Consider the following 16,738-nt stretch of genomic DNA (forward strand, 5'->3'; position numbering starts at 1 on the left):
AAAAAAAAAAAAAAAGGTCAGAAGCTGGGGCTTGCCTTTCTCTTACATGGAGTGTAGGTGGAGAGCGTGGTGCTGAGGGAAGTGGCCTTGGGCTCCAGTGGAGGCCTGGCTCCTCTATTTCCAGATGGCTCGTCCCAGACACATCACTGACAGTGTGGTGTTCTACTCAGAGGAGCCTGTGAGAGGAAGTAGAAGAATGGCAGTGCCTGTATCATTCCATAGACAGTGACAATCAAGGTGGTTCTTAATGGTTTTGGATAGTTTCAAAACTATCAAAGGAAGTGAGCTGGGGGCAGGTCTGATCTGACTCTGGCCTTCTTGGGGGTTTGTTTTAAGATTTGAACAAAATTATTTCTATATAGTGGGGGTTGAGGTATTCTATGACATGCATGCAGAGCCTGAGGACCAGAAGATGGGCTCGGGTCTCCTGGAATTGGCAGTTGTGAGCCAACTGATGTAGGTACTGGCAACCAAGCTTATGTCCTCTGCAAGAGCAGCATACACTCTTAACAGCAGAGCCACCTTCCCACCCCCCTTTCGGAAATACTTTTTTCATATATGTTTATAGTATATTTGATTACATTTTCCCACCCCTTTTATCACCCACCCATTCCCTCTGGAATCCTTAACTTCCCCTTCCTTTCATGTTATTTATCTTTAAAAAAATTTTTTTGTGTGTGTGTGCGTGTGTGTATACATACATAAGCACATATGTGGCATGTGCTTGGGTAGTCGTGAAGGTCAGCAGATGCCTTCCTTGGATCTGTCCTCTCTTTTCCTGTGTGGGCCCTGGAGATGGGGTCAGATTGTCTGATTTGGTAGCAATCGCCTTTACCTACTGAGCCATCTTACTGGCCCTTAATTTTTATTTTATTATTTGTGTGTGTGCACATATGTTCATGAATATGCAACAGAGTCGGGGAACGTGTGAGCCACAGAGCTCTTGTTGAAAGCCACGGGGGCACTATTAAGGAGTTGATTTTCCTCTTATTCCATGGGTTCTGGGGGTTGAACTCGGGCCACCTTTTACCTCCTGAGCCTTCTTGCCAGACCCCAGCCAAGTTTCAGGGTTGCCTGGTGTGGCGTACTGTGGCCATGGGCAGCCAGCCACTGGTGAGAAGTGGCTCCTGCTCCCCTCCCCAAGTAGCTGTCACCATGCCTGGCAGGAGGTGGCAGTCTGGGGAAGGGCGGCAGCACCTCTCCTGGCATTGGCAGGAAGAAGGGAGCCCTGCCAAACTGCAGGCTCCGCAGTGGCCCAGCTCCTTGAGGGGGAAGATGAGTGACTGTGCCCTCCCCGGGGAGTTCCAGCAGCTCTGGACCCATAGCCATGTTGCTTATTGCTGGACCGGGGCTAGATTCCAGAAGAATCCTTTAATTTATGCCAGGTGGTAGTAGCGCACACCATTAATCCCAACACAGGCAGAGGCGGGCAGAAGTTCAGAGGCCAGCCTGGTCTACAGAACAAGTTCCAGGACAGCCAGGGCTACACAGAGAAACCCTGTCTTAAAAACAAGCAAAATACTTGAACTAATGAAGCTCTGACCCACTCTGGTATTCACTGAACAGGATCCTCCAGATGAGGAACATGGCCAGAGAAGGATTCATGGGCCAGGGGCAGGCACGTGGAGTTACAGTGGTGTGACTGAGGGTTCCTGGCTCCCAGTCATAGTGTTTCCCTTCTTGCCTGCTCATTCTTTGACCATATTTGCTGCTCCAGCATGGCATAGTCAGAAATAGCCAGCCTAGCCCCCTCCCTCTGCAAGCTAGTACTCCCATGAGAGCCCAGCTCCCTGAGGTTCAAGGAGCAGCAGGCTGTCAGCTGCCTAGACTGCTGGGAAGTCTTTGGAAGCCTGGGCTGTCACCTGTGCCGGCTGCTTTGTGGCTGCTCCTCTGCTCGTCAGTTCCATGTGGCAGACAGCACTGTTTCCAGGAGAGCCTGGGCGCTGGTAGTCCCAGCTTCATGTTGGTTCCATTATTACTAGAGTCTGGCTTTCTACCAGTCACAGAGCCACCTTCGATGCAGGCTAGCCCCATATAATCCTGACAGGATTCTGATAAATATTGTAAGAGCGTCCAGGGGCTGAGTGTGAGCCATTTGCTGCCTGCCTCACCCTGCTGGCTATCCCAGTAACCCTAAGGCTAGATAGTATTGTTCTGCCTTAACAGATGAACAAATTGAAGTCCAGACCAAGAGGGTAGAAGATTTGCTTACTGTCACATGTGTACCAGGCAGCAGAATTGAGGTTTGAGCCCTGGCCGTACAGCCGCGCCGGGCCGCTCTGTTGAGCGGTCTCCTTTCCTCTTTCAACTCCAGTGCATGCTTGTAGGGCAGGGTGTGTCATGGGTGGTCAGAAAGAACCAGTTAGCAGGACTGTAGCTCTGGGGTCCATATCACGCCCCTCTCCCAACCCCCAGAGCAGGAAAACCCAGCAGGGGGCCTGAGAGGCCAGCCTCAGTGCTAAGTAATGTCATGGAATTAGCAAGGATGTTATCATGATTTAGGAAATGGCTGAGAGCTCGTCACATTCTCCAGGACCTGTTTGTCATCCCTAGGAGTGCTGGGTAGCATGCTACTGTTCTGTAGTGGACCCTCGTGGTGTGAGGGTGTGAGGCACACTGGCTCAATTACAGAGCTGCTTGCAGCCTGCCTCCCTTCAGAAATCAGAGTGTCTGTGCCTACAGGTATGATGTGGCCTGTGGTGCTGGGGGGTGCCCATGTGTCACTTCCTGCTCTTACTCCCCAGGATTAGCCCACTAAGACCTCCTCCCCATGCTGTCTGACTCCTCATTTCCGTCATGGTTCCTTGTAGGACTCCTTAGTTCCTGCCCTTTCCAGCCAGCCAGTGTCCGGGTGAACTTGCTGCTTGCTGCCCTGAACTTGGTAACAGCCTAAAGCTCCCCAGGGCCCTTAGACTCAGTAAGGACAAGTTCACAGTCTGTGTCTTCACCTTGTTTTACTCTCTGTCTATCCCTGTCACCAGCGTCCTCAAGGTCCAGCATGCTGAACCCTCTCTTGTCCATCCATGAGGCTGTCCCACAGGAAGGGAGAGTATTAGTGGTTGCCCTGGATGGCAGGCTGTAGTACCCTCCATCTTTGGCCTACTCTGCTGCAGTGTGGTGAGAGCAGGCTCTGTTGTGGAGGCAGGAGATGGAGGGCTGTGCATGTGGATGGAAGCCAAGGCCTAGGACACTCTGATTCACCTAGTATGTCTCAACTGTAGCATCTGTCCTCAGGAGCACCCCTCCCAGTGCCTAAGTGGGGTGTCCCTGACAGCAGGGAGGAGGCTGCATGTGTTCAGAGCACTGCTTGTCCCCGATACCTGGTGCAAGTCAGAACTCGCTCACTGAGTATTGATGGATGAACAAAGGGTTCATCCAAAGAGTTTAGTGCTAAACCAACAGCAGCAGCAACAGACAACACAATTCTCAGACATGTAGAGAGATGAGAGTGTTGGGCGATCTGCCAGTTGTTGCCCTGTGCCTGCTGGGTGTATGTAATTGTTCCTGTTGCTTGTATGAACATGTGTATGTGCATGTACACACACGCACATGGACACACACACACACAAGGACACACACAAAGACAATGTATCTCTGAACTTGAAAACTCTCAGAAGGCCTCTGGCAGAACTCTAGTTGATAATCACCTTGCTAACTTAGGACCTGTGTGATTTCTGTGGGCATCCTAAGAGTATTCCCCCACACACACCCCCCACCCCACCCCCACCACCACCATCACTAATCATGAGCCAGAGGGGAGAGGAAGAGGAAATTTGAATGTCTGCCACCCACAGTCCCATTCTTAAACTGAATCAGTAATTGAATGCTATTAAGCAAAATTAATTTGCCTCCTGCAGGGAGGCTATGATGAATGAAAGCGTTGCTAATCGGGGAGGGAGCCAGGCTACCCTCGACGGTCATCAATATTTCATAGCCATAGGCAGTGTCAGGAAGCTGCATGGCCTGGTTTAGCTGACCTTGAGTGTTCTTGAAGGAAGGGCTTAATGAGGGAGTATGGTTTCAAAGGACTTACTATGAAGCACATAAGGGAAACTGAATGCACTGAGAGCTGACTGAGTTTGCCCCTGTGGGAGGTCCTTGGGTGGTCCTTTATGCCAGCCTGCTGCTGATTCTGGTTAGGGGACAGCTGTCCCTCTCAGCTGCAGTGTAGAGCTGGAGAGGTTAGCCCTGGCCCTTGCCTATACTGAAACCCCAACCATAGCCCCAGTTTCTGCTCATAGATGCCCATCTCCAAGGGAGGGGTCACCCCAAATAGCTGAGACAGATTATAGCATGCCACTGGTCAGGTACTCAGCCTGCTCCATTTCTTCTGCTCGTGGCATGAGAGAGGGTGGCCATAGAGATGGGATAAGATGTTAAAAACTGAGGACGTTTAGGCACGATGTCTCCAAAAGGATGGCTGGGAGTTAGGGGGCAGGACAAAGGGATGGTGAGTGGGTGAAGATGTTAACACGCTTTTTATTCTGTTCCTTGCAGCTGCCATTAACTTAGCGAAGCTGAGGCTTTTCAGACATTACTACGTCTTGGTGAGTAAAAATCAAACCAAACAAACAAAGCCCCTAAAACTGTAAATAAGATCAGTGAGCAGACCTGGCGACAGCGGCAGCCGCTGTGCCTGGACCTGTCAGCTGCCTCACAACCTCACATCACTTCTCTGAAAGTGGGAATGAAAAATCTGGGTTGCTTTGAGCCTGTTAGAAGTGGCTTTAACTACTTGCGCAGTAGCAGCTGCACTCACAAGCAGTCGCCATGGGATCAGCTCAGACCCTTGTGAGGAGGCCAGGGTAGTGTTTGATCCCCAAGGGCACCTCTAGGCCTAGGCCAGACCCAGCCATTCCCCAGCTTGCCTTTTCTGCCCACTTAGAAATTTGGGTGCACCCTTGTGCTCTTCTATAGGCCCCCACAGAAAGCCACTCTCTCCAGTTGCCAGGCAGGAAACTAGAAACAGAAAATTGAGGTTTTTTTGTTTTGGTTTTTTTGTTTAAGAATGGGTCTCATTGTGTATCCCTGGCTAACGTCGATCCATTGCCCCTGCCTCCGAAGTACTGGGATTAAAGGCCTGCACCATTGCATCCAGCAAGTCAGTGATGGACACAAAGTTTTGTGGCATGAGCACAGAGTATAATCTCCCAGTGTTCCCTTGACTCCCACAAAGAAGCTTGACAGCTCTGCCGAAGCAAACAAACGTTCAAATGTTGGAGGCAGCAGCAGCAGGAAAGCAGGGCAGACCTCCGTCTAGCTGGTGTTCCTGTGCCTGCTCGCTCTCTTTCTCGGGTTGTCTGTCCTGTTGACGTGGGCTTTGTAGCATCATCACAATAGGTGTCACAGAGCATTTCCTGATGCCTATGACAATGCAGAGGGGACCCCAGCCTGGTCTAGTGTTCTCTGTGGTCTCCTGGCCAGCTTACTGAGACCTTGTCACAGGGTGGCCAGAGGAAGGTGTTATCCGGTTAGAGTGTATGGTTCAGTATATCCTGGACCCTGAGATTCAGCTGCTCACTGTATCTGCGTGTTCCCCATGTGACCGTTTTGCTGTAGCTGCTAGGAACTGCCCCCAAGCCTGGGGTGACAAGAATGCCCTTGGAGACGGAAGGAGGACCTGAATGTGGGTGGCAAGAAATAGAACAGCCATACCAAAGGAACTAGCCCCCCAGGAGGGTGTGGTCAGTGTCTTAGCCACCAAGGAACTAGCCTCCCAGGAGGCTGTGGTCAGTGTCTTAGCCACCGAGAGTAAGGAGACTTGCCTAACCCGGGCTGCGGGCCACATCTGTTCCGTTGGGTGACTGTTTCCTGCTTTGCAGTTAATCAGTGGCAGAACATGGCGCTCTAGTTTGTGCTTTCCTCTTTCCTGTAGATCGTGTGCTACATCTACTTCACCAGGATCATTGCCTTCCTTCTCAAGTTTGCTGTTCCATTCCAGTGGAAGTGGCTCTACCAGGTCTGCTGCTCTCGGGGGACAGTTTGGAGAATTTATGTCTGAGGACCACGTCTTGGAGTGTAGCTTAAGACTGTGTCTGACCTGCCTGGGAATGAGTGCTACAACCTTCCGTCTCTTCTGCTCTTCAGATGCGATGATCTGGGTGCCCAGAAGAGCTGCTGGGCCAAATGATAAATCTGGGTGTAACTGCATTATTGATCAGTTCTAAGTCTTTGAAGAGAAAAGCCTCAAGCAGAGAGAGTGAGATTGTCCTGTGTAATTAGAATTTTTCCGCCTTTGCCTTCAGCCACAGGGTTTGAGTGGTTTTTAATCCAGTCCTCCTGGCTTCAAGGATTTGTTTTTGTTTTTATTTTTGGGGTTTTGTGCCTAGGATTTATATATGTGTGTGTGTGTGTGTGTGTGTGTGTGTGTGTGTGTGTGTGTGTATTATAAATTGATCATTATGACTATAAACTTAAACTATCTTTGTAAGATACTAGAACTGGTCACCAAGGCTGCATATACATTCGGACCTTTGTTCTTGGGGCTAGAGAGATGACTCAAAGGTCAAGAGCACTTGCTATTCTTCCAGAGAACTAGAGTTTAGTTTCTAGCAGCAGTGTGGGGTGGGTGACTCACATGGCATTTTGAGTCCAGCTCTCAGGGAACCAGCACCCTCTTCTGGCCTATGCAGCCACTGGCATCTAAGTGGTCAAACAGAGGAATATACTAACACAAATACAAAAGAAAGTAAAAGTCTTTTTTCTTTTTTCTTTTTTATAGGCAGGATTAATTTACTAGAGCCCCTACCCTGTGCCTCTTGTTTTTGATTCTGGAAAAATGCTCAGCTGATAAAGGCAACTGCTGCCAACACGGGTGACCTGAGCTGGATCCTCAGGACCCACATGATTGGAGGAGAAATTGCTCTCCCTTAAGTTATTGTCCTCTGACCTCCACATTCAACTCTGCAGTGCACTACACACACACAGACACACACACACGGACATACACACACGGACACACACAGTAACAAAAAAGGAAGAACGATAGGATAGAGAAGGTATAAAATGAACCAGTGTGATTGCACACACTAATCCAGCATTTGAGAAGCTGACACAGAAGGTGGTCAATTCAAGGCCAGCCTAGGTTTCACAGCAAGACACTCTCATCATTTAAAAAAAAAACAAAAACAAAACAAAAACAGTGGGTTTCCATGGAGACACCCAGTGTCTACTCTGGCCCTCCTGTGCTCTTGGCATAGACCCCCCCACAGACCTGAGGAAGTGCTCAGAAGCAGTTGGCTGCGGCTGTGGCTGTGGCATTGCTGGAAAACCATGTGGAGACAAAGAGAGGCATGAGCTTGTTTAGTCCAATTGCTTTCTGAAGAGTGGTGTTGCTAATCCTTTTATCTGTGGGCGGATTTTAAATTTGCAGCTGCTGGATGAGACAGCCACGCTGGTGTTCTTTGTCCTGACGGGGTATAAGTTTCGCCCAGCTTCAGATAACCCCTACCTGCAGCTCTCTCAGGAAGAAGATGACCTGGAGATGGAGTCAGTGTAAGCTGCCCCTCTCCCCCATCCCTCCCTCCCTCCCTCCCTCCCTCCCTCCCTCCCTCTGCTGAATGGTGTGGTATGCAGGGGCCCTGCTCTCAGCACCCTGCATCTTGGAGGTCTCCCTCTATTTTAGTAGAAGGGTGTGGACACTGGAGCCCTGTGTGCTTTGCTTAGTGTGAAGTGCAGTGTCTGCCAGCCATGGCTCAGTCTTGTCAGGGAAAATCGGAACTTACCATCCTATTATATATCCTTGGAGCAGCTCCCAGTCACCCAGTGGCAAGAGTCTGGAAGTGTTCTGGGCCAGTCTAAAATGGGCTATCCGGCTGTGAGCATTGCTCCTGGTATTTGAAAATGGCATCTTCTGGGTCGTCATAGGTTGACAGTAGACTGCACCTCCAACCTGCATCTGAGTGACAGGGCTAGGGGGAGGTTCAGGGAAGGCAGTTGTTTTCCAGATGGATCATAACCTGTCTGCCAGCTCTGACTCTAGTGAGCTGAGGGTGTGTGTGTGTGTGTGTGTGTGTGTGTGTGTGTGTATTGGCCACCTCAGGCCGAGACCCCACTGCCCTGCACTTTTGCCTTTCTCCTCTCCACAACTCAAAGACTGAGGTTAGCCTGGGCTGCCTGCCAGGCACATCTGGCTTCACAGAGCAGCTCTTGGTGCTGGCCATCCCACTAGGGCAGTGCGTGCAAGGTAGACCCTGGGATGGGCCCTGAGCAAGTCTCATTCCTGTGCAGCAATACCCTTTCCACGCAGTGGGAAGGCAGGAGGGCCTCCAACTGTGCCTTTGCCAGAGGGAACAGTCATTGCAGGTGGAGGCAGAAAGGGCTACAGATGCCGGTCAGCCTACCCTTCCCTGCAGTGCCAGCTGTGGGCTGCGTGCCTGGGTCCTAGCGCCCTCCTCTGAGCTGAACTGTGATGTGCTCCTGTGGGAGGAAGCCGTGCTCCCCATCTCCCGCTGGCTTTGGAGAGAGGGTGTGTATGTTTGATGGCGGTGGTTTATTTTTTTGAGACAGGGTCTCACTATGTATCCATGGATGGCCTGGAACTCTATATAGATCAGGCTGGCCTTACACTCTCAGAGATACACTTGTCTCTCTCCTGAGTGAGCCACCATGTCTGACCTTCATGGCAGTGTTTAAGTTTTACTTTGGTATCGGTCTGAGAATGGTGAACTTTATGACGTAGGTATGGGTGAGAAGGAACAGGAAGGTGCACAGACTCTGGCCTTGTAACCAAAGAGAGCACATCCTGCAGTGTGGCGAGGCATAGGCCAGGGCAAATGTTGGAGAAGAGGTAACCCCTTGGTGCTCTCAGTTTACCACCTGTGACAAGGAGCCAGGTTATTATGGGTGTTCTCTGGGGCTTCATGGAGCCACGAAGTGACAGGAATGCTCCAGTGGCAGAGGGGCTGCATGCTTAGCAGGCACACAAGGTTACTTATCTAGGGCCCTGGCACCAGCGGGCAGCCCCAGTGCCATCTGGGCTCTGAGGGGAAAGGAAACAGGAGTTCAGGAACTGATGGAGGCAAAGTACCTTAGCTCAGTAAGGATACTGGGGCATAGGGTGGGGCTGAGCCCAGGACAGAGACTTCATCTAATGTATACAAGGTTCTGGTCCCATCTCTAGCACTAAGGAAGAAGAGAGGTAGACAAGAGCTGTTGAAAGTTCTGGAGAGTGAGAAGATGCGAAGGTGGAATAGACCCCCATGGGCCGCTGCCTGCTGCCAGTGGTGCCCTCCTGTAGTGAGCAGTGGGCTTACTCTGGCTCTCAGACAGGCAAGTGGTGCAGCCACTGGGGCTGTGGAGTGCTTCTTGGTGGCACCTCTCAAGTCCCCCAGAGATACCTCAACCCAGAGGCAAGCAGAGCCTGGCCTCAGGTCTTTAGCTCTGTAAAGCATCAGTCACTAGGTCTGACCCTACCACTGGAGACACTCCAGCATGTACAAGAGCTCTGCCCTGTGCCCTTTACCCTCCCAACACACCCTCAGTCACTAGCAGGTTGAGAGCAGCAGCCCAGCCCAGCAGTGCAGGTGGGCACAGAGCTCGAAGATGGCATTAAGCTGGCCAGCTAGGGGAGGGGCAGGAGAGGGTGGGTGGGGTCGCTGTGGGAAGAGCTGAGGCAGGCAGCAGCAGCCTGGAGAGAACCTAAGGGCTTCTTGAAATGGCTGGGGAAGGAAGAGCAGACTTCGAGGAAGTAGTGTTAACTGTCCATAGCAGGCAGAGTTTTGAACACCAAGCCTGTGGTTCTGTCCCATGCCTTGGGAGTGTCTGTGTCTGCCCCACTAGTTTGCCATCTTTCCTGAGTGCCTGTAACCATGATGCTGACCTGAGTGGCCTCAAGTCTCTGGCCACTGCGGTGAGATTAATGCTGGCAGTGAGAACAACTTGATCGGGTATGTGGGGAATATTTTTCCGCACGGTGGCTCCGGAAGGTAAGAATTAGGCCAAGTGACCCAGCCAGTAGCACACGGCCGGCCGGCGAGGGAAGGCCAGGTCCCCACCTTAGCCTCAAGTCCCCTATGATAGTCTGAGTCACCTGACACTTTGGCTTTTCTTTTTCCAGAGTGACGACGTCAGGCGTGATGGAGAATATGAAGAAGGTGAAGAAAGTGAGCAATGGTGCTGTGGAACCCCAGGGCAACTGGGAAGGCACCGCGTGACAGCAGGGCTGAGGACTGCTGTCAATGAAACTAGCTTATTCATAGCCTATCAGTGAGCAAGTGCGTTCCTGACAGAAGGATGGCATCTCCCAGCAGTGACACTCCAGACGGCGCTCAGTGCTCATGCCGAGCGAGTGCCACGGACACACACTTTTGTACTCTTAGGATCTGGATTGTGGTGTGGGCTACAGGCAGCTAGGACTGCCCCCAGTGAGGGGGCTTAGAGGAGGAGTGAAGGACTGGCGGCTGATTTACCTTGCTAATTGGGAGCCTGGGCCTGTGCCAAGGAGCCCTGTGACTGCTACTCAGAAAGGCTATGGGGTGGGGGAGTGGGTCTGCGCTGGTCACAGTGCTTTGGAGGCTGGGGAGGGTGTGACTCGCTGCTCTGCCTAGCATTTATAAGGCTTTGGGTTCAATTCCTAGTACCAGGGTGGGGGGGAGAAGAAGTTACTTTGGGAATCTAGACAGATATCTACCAAGGGCATAAAAGAAAGTCATTGTCAGCTTTGGGAACAAGAGCAGCAGAAATGGATGAAATTCTTTTAGCCAAATAGACACCCTAGGTGGCAGGACGCCTGTCCAGGGAGGGCCACTGGTTCCCAAGCACCACTCTAAATGTCCCCGCCCTGATATGATTTCACTGAGTAAAATACACCAGTGGTGCTAGAGGCCAGCCGGGAGGACCCAGCACACAGCTGGCTGAAGGGAGAAAGGCCTTGGAGCTCCAGAAGTGGGCTCCAGCTGGCTCTCCTGACTCTACCCCCTGCCTGCCCAGAGCAGCGGCCTGGCTTCCACTCCTTCCACCTGTGTCTTCTGATCCGAATCCGAGAAAACAGAACTTTCCTGAAGGAGCAGCTGAAGACAGAAAGGGTAGTGTCTAAACGAACGCTTAGGTAAACATCCTTCCACAGCTCGAATGGGCCAGGCAGGACCTCTGAGCCTCAACTGTGTAGTCCAAGCATGCGTGAAGGGAGTGAGTGTGTTTGAGCCACTCATGCTCAGAGACCTGAGACAGCCAGATCTGCTCAGAGCTTGGGCAGGAACACCAGCGGCTGCCTGCAGAAGGCATGTGACGAGGTCACAGGAGACCAGCTTGACACCTCAGAGCCGCTTAGTGCCCAGGACTTGCAGGTGAGTCACACCTTCAAGGAACAGGCGCTTCCTGGGGTGAGTTACTCTACCTCCCAGTGCAGAAGATCTCTGTCCTGAAGACAGTGTGTCTGTCTCCACACCCCCAGCCCAAGTCCATGTCCTAAGCCACCAGTGAGAAGCTGCCGCTTCTGCTGCCCTAGCAGGTCCGTCCCTACTACAGGTGTCCATCTTGAGGAAGGTAGACAGGCCTGAAGGATCTGTTTAAGGGACCTTTTTCTCCTAGTTCCTTTGTTTGTTCGTTGGTTTTGTTTATACTTGTTTAAAGTATGTGTGGGGAGGGGGTTGTTGAGGAGACAGGGTACTGGTGCTTTGTTTTCTGTGCATAAGTGTTCCTCCAGCACTGCCGAAGTGTGTTCCTGTGGTGACATCTAAGCCACAGCCTGCCTCTCAGGGCAGGGTCTTTTTTGGAAGGGGCCTCGTTTCACTTGTTGGGTTTTAGGAGAGCCAGAGGGGAGAAACTGTACCACCCAGCCCACAGAGCTCTCTGGGTGCACAGCTGAGTGACTGTGGGGGGACAGCCTGCTCCTTCCAGAGCATGAGTGCATGGGCGAGGAGGTGTGCTACAGCAGTGGCCTCCCGAGTTCTGCCCTGGAACTGCTGTAGTGGGAAGCCAGGCATGGCGGGGGAATCAGAAGCCTAACCTGGGGCTGGGAAGACTGGCCTGGTGCCCAGGCTGTGAAAAGGAAAGCTTCCAGCCCTTCATCCTGCACTGTAAGCGTATCTCATCTCCATCACTTGAGAGCTGTGAGCCAGCATTCCGCTGTGTCCTTGGGTAGAGAAGTCTGATTGGAGTCCATCCGCCCCAGCTCGTGAGCTGCCCTCTGCAGCCTTGAGTCTTAGCCCACCCGGCTCCACACAGTCGTGTTTCAATGGTAAAGCCCATGTGTTGGAGGGGCTGAGCAAAAATGGGGTGTGCATTGCACTGCCACTGTGGTATTAATAGCCCTGCTCTGTGTCTCCCCCCTTCTGCCTGCGTGAGGTATCCATACTTTTTTTGAGAGTGCTGTGGACTGGAAGCTGTGGGCTGTGACATTTAATAAAGTGTGGATTTTGCTAGATAATTTTTTTATTGGACAACAGGAACAAGTGTTCAACTCTGAATTCTGGCTCTAACAAGACTCAGACTCCCATGTTCGAATAGCAGAGCATAGTCTAATGTTGAGCCTGCCTGGGCTTCATTCTCTCTAGAGGAGCAGCTTACTCCAGGTCAAGGATCCTGCCTCACATCAGGCCCGAGTCTTCAGTTCTCCTTCAAAAAGCACTTCAGAGTAAAATACCTAAGGGTCCCTACTCTCTAGCCCTCGCCCACGCAGCCATTCAGGGCTGTCCAACTCCTGAAGTGCTCTCAGGATTTCTGCTTCCCTTGGTCCTCGGCATATTCCTCTCACCCCTCTCCCTCCCTCGTGCCCCCTCCTTTTCTCCCTGCTCCCTCCTGCTTTGCCCGCTGACTCCCTAGCCTCTCCCTCATACTCAGCCGCAGGCTGGGCTGGTGCACTGCAGCATCGGCTGCCTGCAGCTGCGTGCAGAATGTATTTTCTAGACCAGGGAGCATTTTATCAAGAGAGTGCAAACTATGCAAACTCACTCTGTGCTGCTGCTCTGAGCACATGGTGATCTCTGCGCACCGCCATGCCTGTCTGTCTCTCGGAGCAGAGTCTAAAGCAGGTCTTTGCAGAAGGGGAAGCCCATCAGCAATCCCTGGGCTCATTTTCAGTGGCCTCTGGCCAACCCCGCACACCCCCCCCCCTGCATCCCAGAGCGTGGTCCTGGAGAAAGTATTAGTTTGATGGGGTTGCTGGCCCAGTTCCACACACCCAGAAGGACAGCCTCGCTCTGCCAAGCTGCTGATCCTCAAAGGAAGATTCTAGCCCACCCCCAGCCTTGTTTCCCACACCCCATCACCCACCTGAGCTCACATGCTGACCTGCCCCAGCCTCAGCACTCACAGTGCGTTCCTCAGGGGCCTGTGCTGCCCACTGCTGCCGCCTTTCCTGTCTAGGGCTCCGTGAGGACTTTATTCACCCTCTCAGCTATTTAAAGCAGGCTAGTGTTCTCAAAGGTCTGCCTTTTGTTCCTCCTTTCCTGAGGCTGCCCCAGCAAGATTCTGAAAAACATTCACAGGATTCCCCCCTCATACCTGTACCACCTAGAATGTGCTCACAGGCCACAGGCCAAGGAGTCTCCCAGTTCCTCCAAGGCCTTGTCCTGTAGAGGTGTGTCTGTTTCGTGCTTAAAAAGCATCATACATTTAGGTGACCCTCTGCCTGGCCAGGGACCACCTGCCTGCTTCCCCACACTATAAAGAGGGACAGAACAAGCTTGGGAGCAGATGTGGTCATGACTGGCATGTCAGGACCTGGTATGATTTTGACCACAGGGAGACTTCATCCTGGCCAGTGGGGAAGGCACGCAGGCTCCTGGTGTGTTCATACGGAGCAGAGTGAGGCAGACTCACTTCTGAGGATGCTCATTTGGAGTTGAGGTGCAGTAGATGGGGAGGGAGCTGGAGGACCAGTCTTAGCATCCAAGCGCTGTGTCCTGCTGAAGGGGCTGGAAAGCCTGTCCGCATGAGGGAACCCTTCCATCCCTGAGCAGCTTTTCTGGATGACCCAAATAATTGTCAGACTGAGCCCAGAGGTTTCGCCTGCAGGGGGTCTTCTGGCTGTATGTCTTCCTCAGGTTGGGGTGCAGGGACTGGGGACCACTTAGGAATGTTTAACATTAATCACGGAAATATTTCCAAGCATGGGATTTGGATGTGCTCAGGACTGGCCGCTGTATGGAGGCACTTCACTGCAAAGCAAATATGCCCAATAAAGATTCCATGTGGAAGCTCGTGTCTGTGGGCCTAGGGAAACCCAGGCACTGCCTAGCTTCTTCCTCAAAATCCAGTGTCCATACAGTTCCTCATGTTGTGGTGACCACAAACCATGGAATTGCTTTTGTTGCTACTTCTTAACTGTAGCTTTGATACTGTTATGAATTGTAATGTAAATACCTGATATACAGATGGTCTAAGGCAATCTCCTTGGAAGGGTCATTTGATTCTCCCAAAGGGGTCGTGACCCACTGGTTGAGAACTGCTGTAATTCCTTGTTATCTGTGCTCATTAAATCAGCTGGCTGCCTGCCACCCACTCTCACTGACAGTAGCCCCACCTGGCAAAGCCTGACTACCAGGCCTGTGGTACCAGTGCACACCACTGATGTGCAGTCATAGGAGATCCAGGTCAGGACCCAGTCCTGCTGCCACCTCAGGATGTGACAGAAGAGATCTGGGGCTAAGCCCCCACTGAAACAGCCTTCCTGGTCATCCAATAGGGTTATCCCTGTGGGAATCAGACATTCAGGTAAGTCATTCATCTCTGACCCCTTCACTAGGAATGCTTTAGGTTGGCAGCACTCTCTTGGCTGGAGAAGTGGCTCTGTGGGCAAGGTGCCAGCCACACAGGCGTGGCACATTGAGTTTAGATCCTCAGCACCCACATAAAAGCCAGTCTAGCTGGCCAGTGTGCCTTGGGTCCTGTGAGAGACCCTACCTCAGAACACAGCTGAGAGTTATAGAGGACACTGTATCAAGCTGGGCCTGCTCATGCACAACACTGCCCGCAGAAGAAGAAACACACACTTCCAAGTATAAGAGTGTGGTGCTAAGGCCTCACCCCAGGTATAGCGTTCATCTCCCATTTCCAGTTGCCTTTCAGAGTTGACCCACTGCCTCACCACAGTCTCCTTCCCTGCTCAGAGATGCTCTAGGGGGGAGCCACTCAGGGAGCTGCTGGTTGTGTGACTTCCATCCATCTCTGCAGTCCATGGAACCTGAAGAAAGCTATGTTACACTGCTCCCGTGCCGCCCAGTTAGCAGCCAAGCCCGGGTCTGCTTGGAGAAAGCGAGTGGAGCCCGGCCCGGCTTGAGTCGGGCTTCCGGTTTCTGCTGCACGGTTGTAGTAACGCTAAACATGCATAGTGCTCTGCAGAGCCTCAGAGTGTGTGTCTGCTAGCTAACAATGTCATGTTTGCTCCACAGTGGCCTCACTATAACCCTTGTCAGGGACTTTGGGTTTGTAAAGGTGTCTAGAGCAAGGGATGAAAAGGTGGGACCAACTCTACGAGACTCCAGGAGAGAGTGCTGAGGTAGGGGCAGCTAAGAATGACAGAGTAGTGACCCTGGGGTTGGGAAATCTAGCCATCCTAATTTCCAGGAGTACCAAGGGCCCCATAGGGTCTAGAGTTTGTGGTTCTGGAGGTCTCTGGGGGCTGAGACTGTCTCCTAGCAGTGCCAGGCAGGGTGGATGACTTGGTGATGCTTTGACAACAGCTGTGATCAGAACTTTTAATCCAGAGGTGGTGTCTAGCTGGGGCTTGAACCCATGTGTCTGTAGGCCCACCTACCTAACAAGGTCTGTGACTGATTATGTGACATACAAGGGCCATGGCAGAGGTGAAAGGAGGAAGCCAGCTTAAATGGGGCCCTTGGCTTTTCCCCATTGCCTCCCTGGGGCCACCCTGGGGTGTCCCAGCTGGAGATGCTGCTGCTGGACTGTCTGGGATCTCTGAGTCCGCGGACCCAGTGTGGTACTGGGAAAACAGGAGCCTGCTATCTGACCTGTAACAGGTTCACCTTCTGAGGCCAAGAGACCTTACCCATTGCCCCTACATATTGAACCCTAGAACCTCATTTACTAAGTGTGGTACGTGCTGAACTCTAGCACTGGCCTCAGCCTTAACATTAAGAGTATACAGTGAGGGCTAGAAAGATGGCTCAGTGGTTAGGAACACTCGCTGCTCTTACAAATAACCTAGGTATAATTCCCAGCACATATGTGGTGGTTCACATCCATCCATCAGATAGGCTCCACGGGCTCTGTCGCCCTCTCTAACTTCAGGCACCAAGCACGCATGTAGTACATAAATATACATATGATCAAAGCATTCATAATCTTATATTTTTAAGTTCACAGTTCATAATCTTATATTTTTAAGAACCTCCACAAGGACCCAGAAAGGGACATTCAGCAGTCCCCAAAAGGAAATCCGAAAGCCACTGTAGAGCCCCATCCCAGTGGCCAGTGCAATTATCCATGTATACACAAACCAGTCATGTGTGGCTCATCCTTGGCTGGTCCAGGGCAGCCACCCTTGATGGGAGGGGTAATTGTACCGTCCACAAGATGGTCTGATAGGCAGTGTTCTGAAGTCAAAGTGCCGACCTGGCCTGAAGAATGAGGGCTGAACCCTTCTGTTCTCTTTTGTCTTCGTGTTGAGGTATGCTGCAGTCGTGGTGCCATGGTCTATGCAGCTCTGGTTCAGTGTGCCCTGCTGGGTGTTCTCAGCCCTCCCTTTCTTCCCTCCTGGGCACAACTGCCTTTGGCGGCCCTCGCCAGGAATCTGTCAAGTAGACAGATACCGCTGTGTGCTCCTCTGACTTCCAAG

General features: G+C 52.0%; 1 protein-coding gene across 1 annotated transcript in view; it reads left to right on the top strand.

The window, feature by feature from the left end:
• Window positions 1–12,369, top strand: part of Gpr107 (G protein-coupled receptor 107) — a 60,882-nt gene extending 48,513 nt beyond the window's left edge. The window contains exons 15-18 of the mRNA XM_021192394.1: window positions 4,498–4,547; window positions 5,876–5,959; window positions 7,373–7,494; window positions 10,058–12,369. Of these exons, the coding sequence (XP_021048053.1) occupies window positions 4,498–4,547; window positions 5,876–5,959; window positions 7,373–7,494; window positions 10,058–10,154 (353 nt within the window). The 3' untranslated portion in view covers window positions 10,155–12,369. The remainder of the gene's footprint in view (window positions 1–4,497; window positions 4,548–5,875; window positions 5,960–7,372; window positions 7,495–10,057) is intronic.
• The last annotated feature ends 4,369 nt before the right edge of the window (window positions 12,370–16,738 follow it).

This window comes from Mus pahari, chromosome 3 (assembly GCF_900095145.1).
Source record: "Mus pahari chromosome 3, PAHARI_EIJ_v1.1, whole genome shotgun sequence".
NCBI lineage: Eukaryota > Metazoa > Chordata > Mammalia > Rodentia > Muridae > Mus > Mus pahari.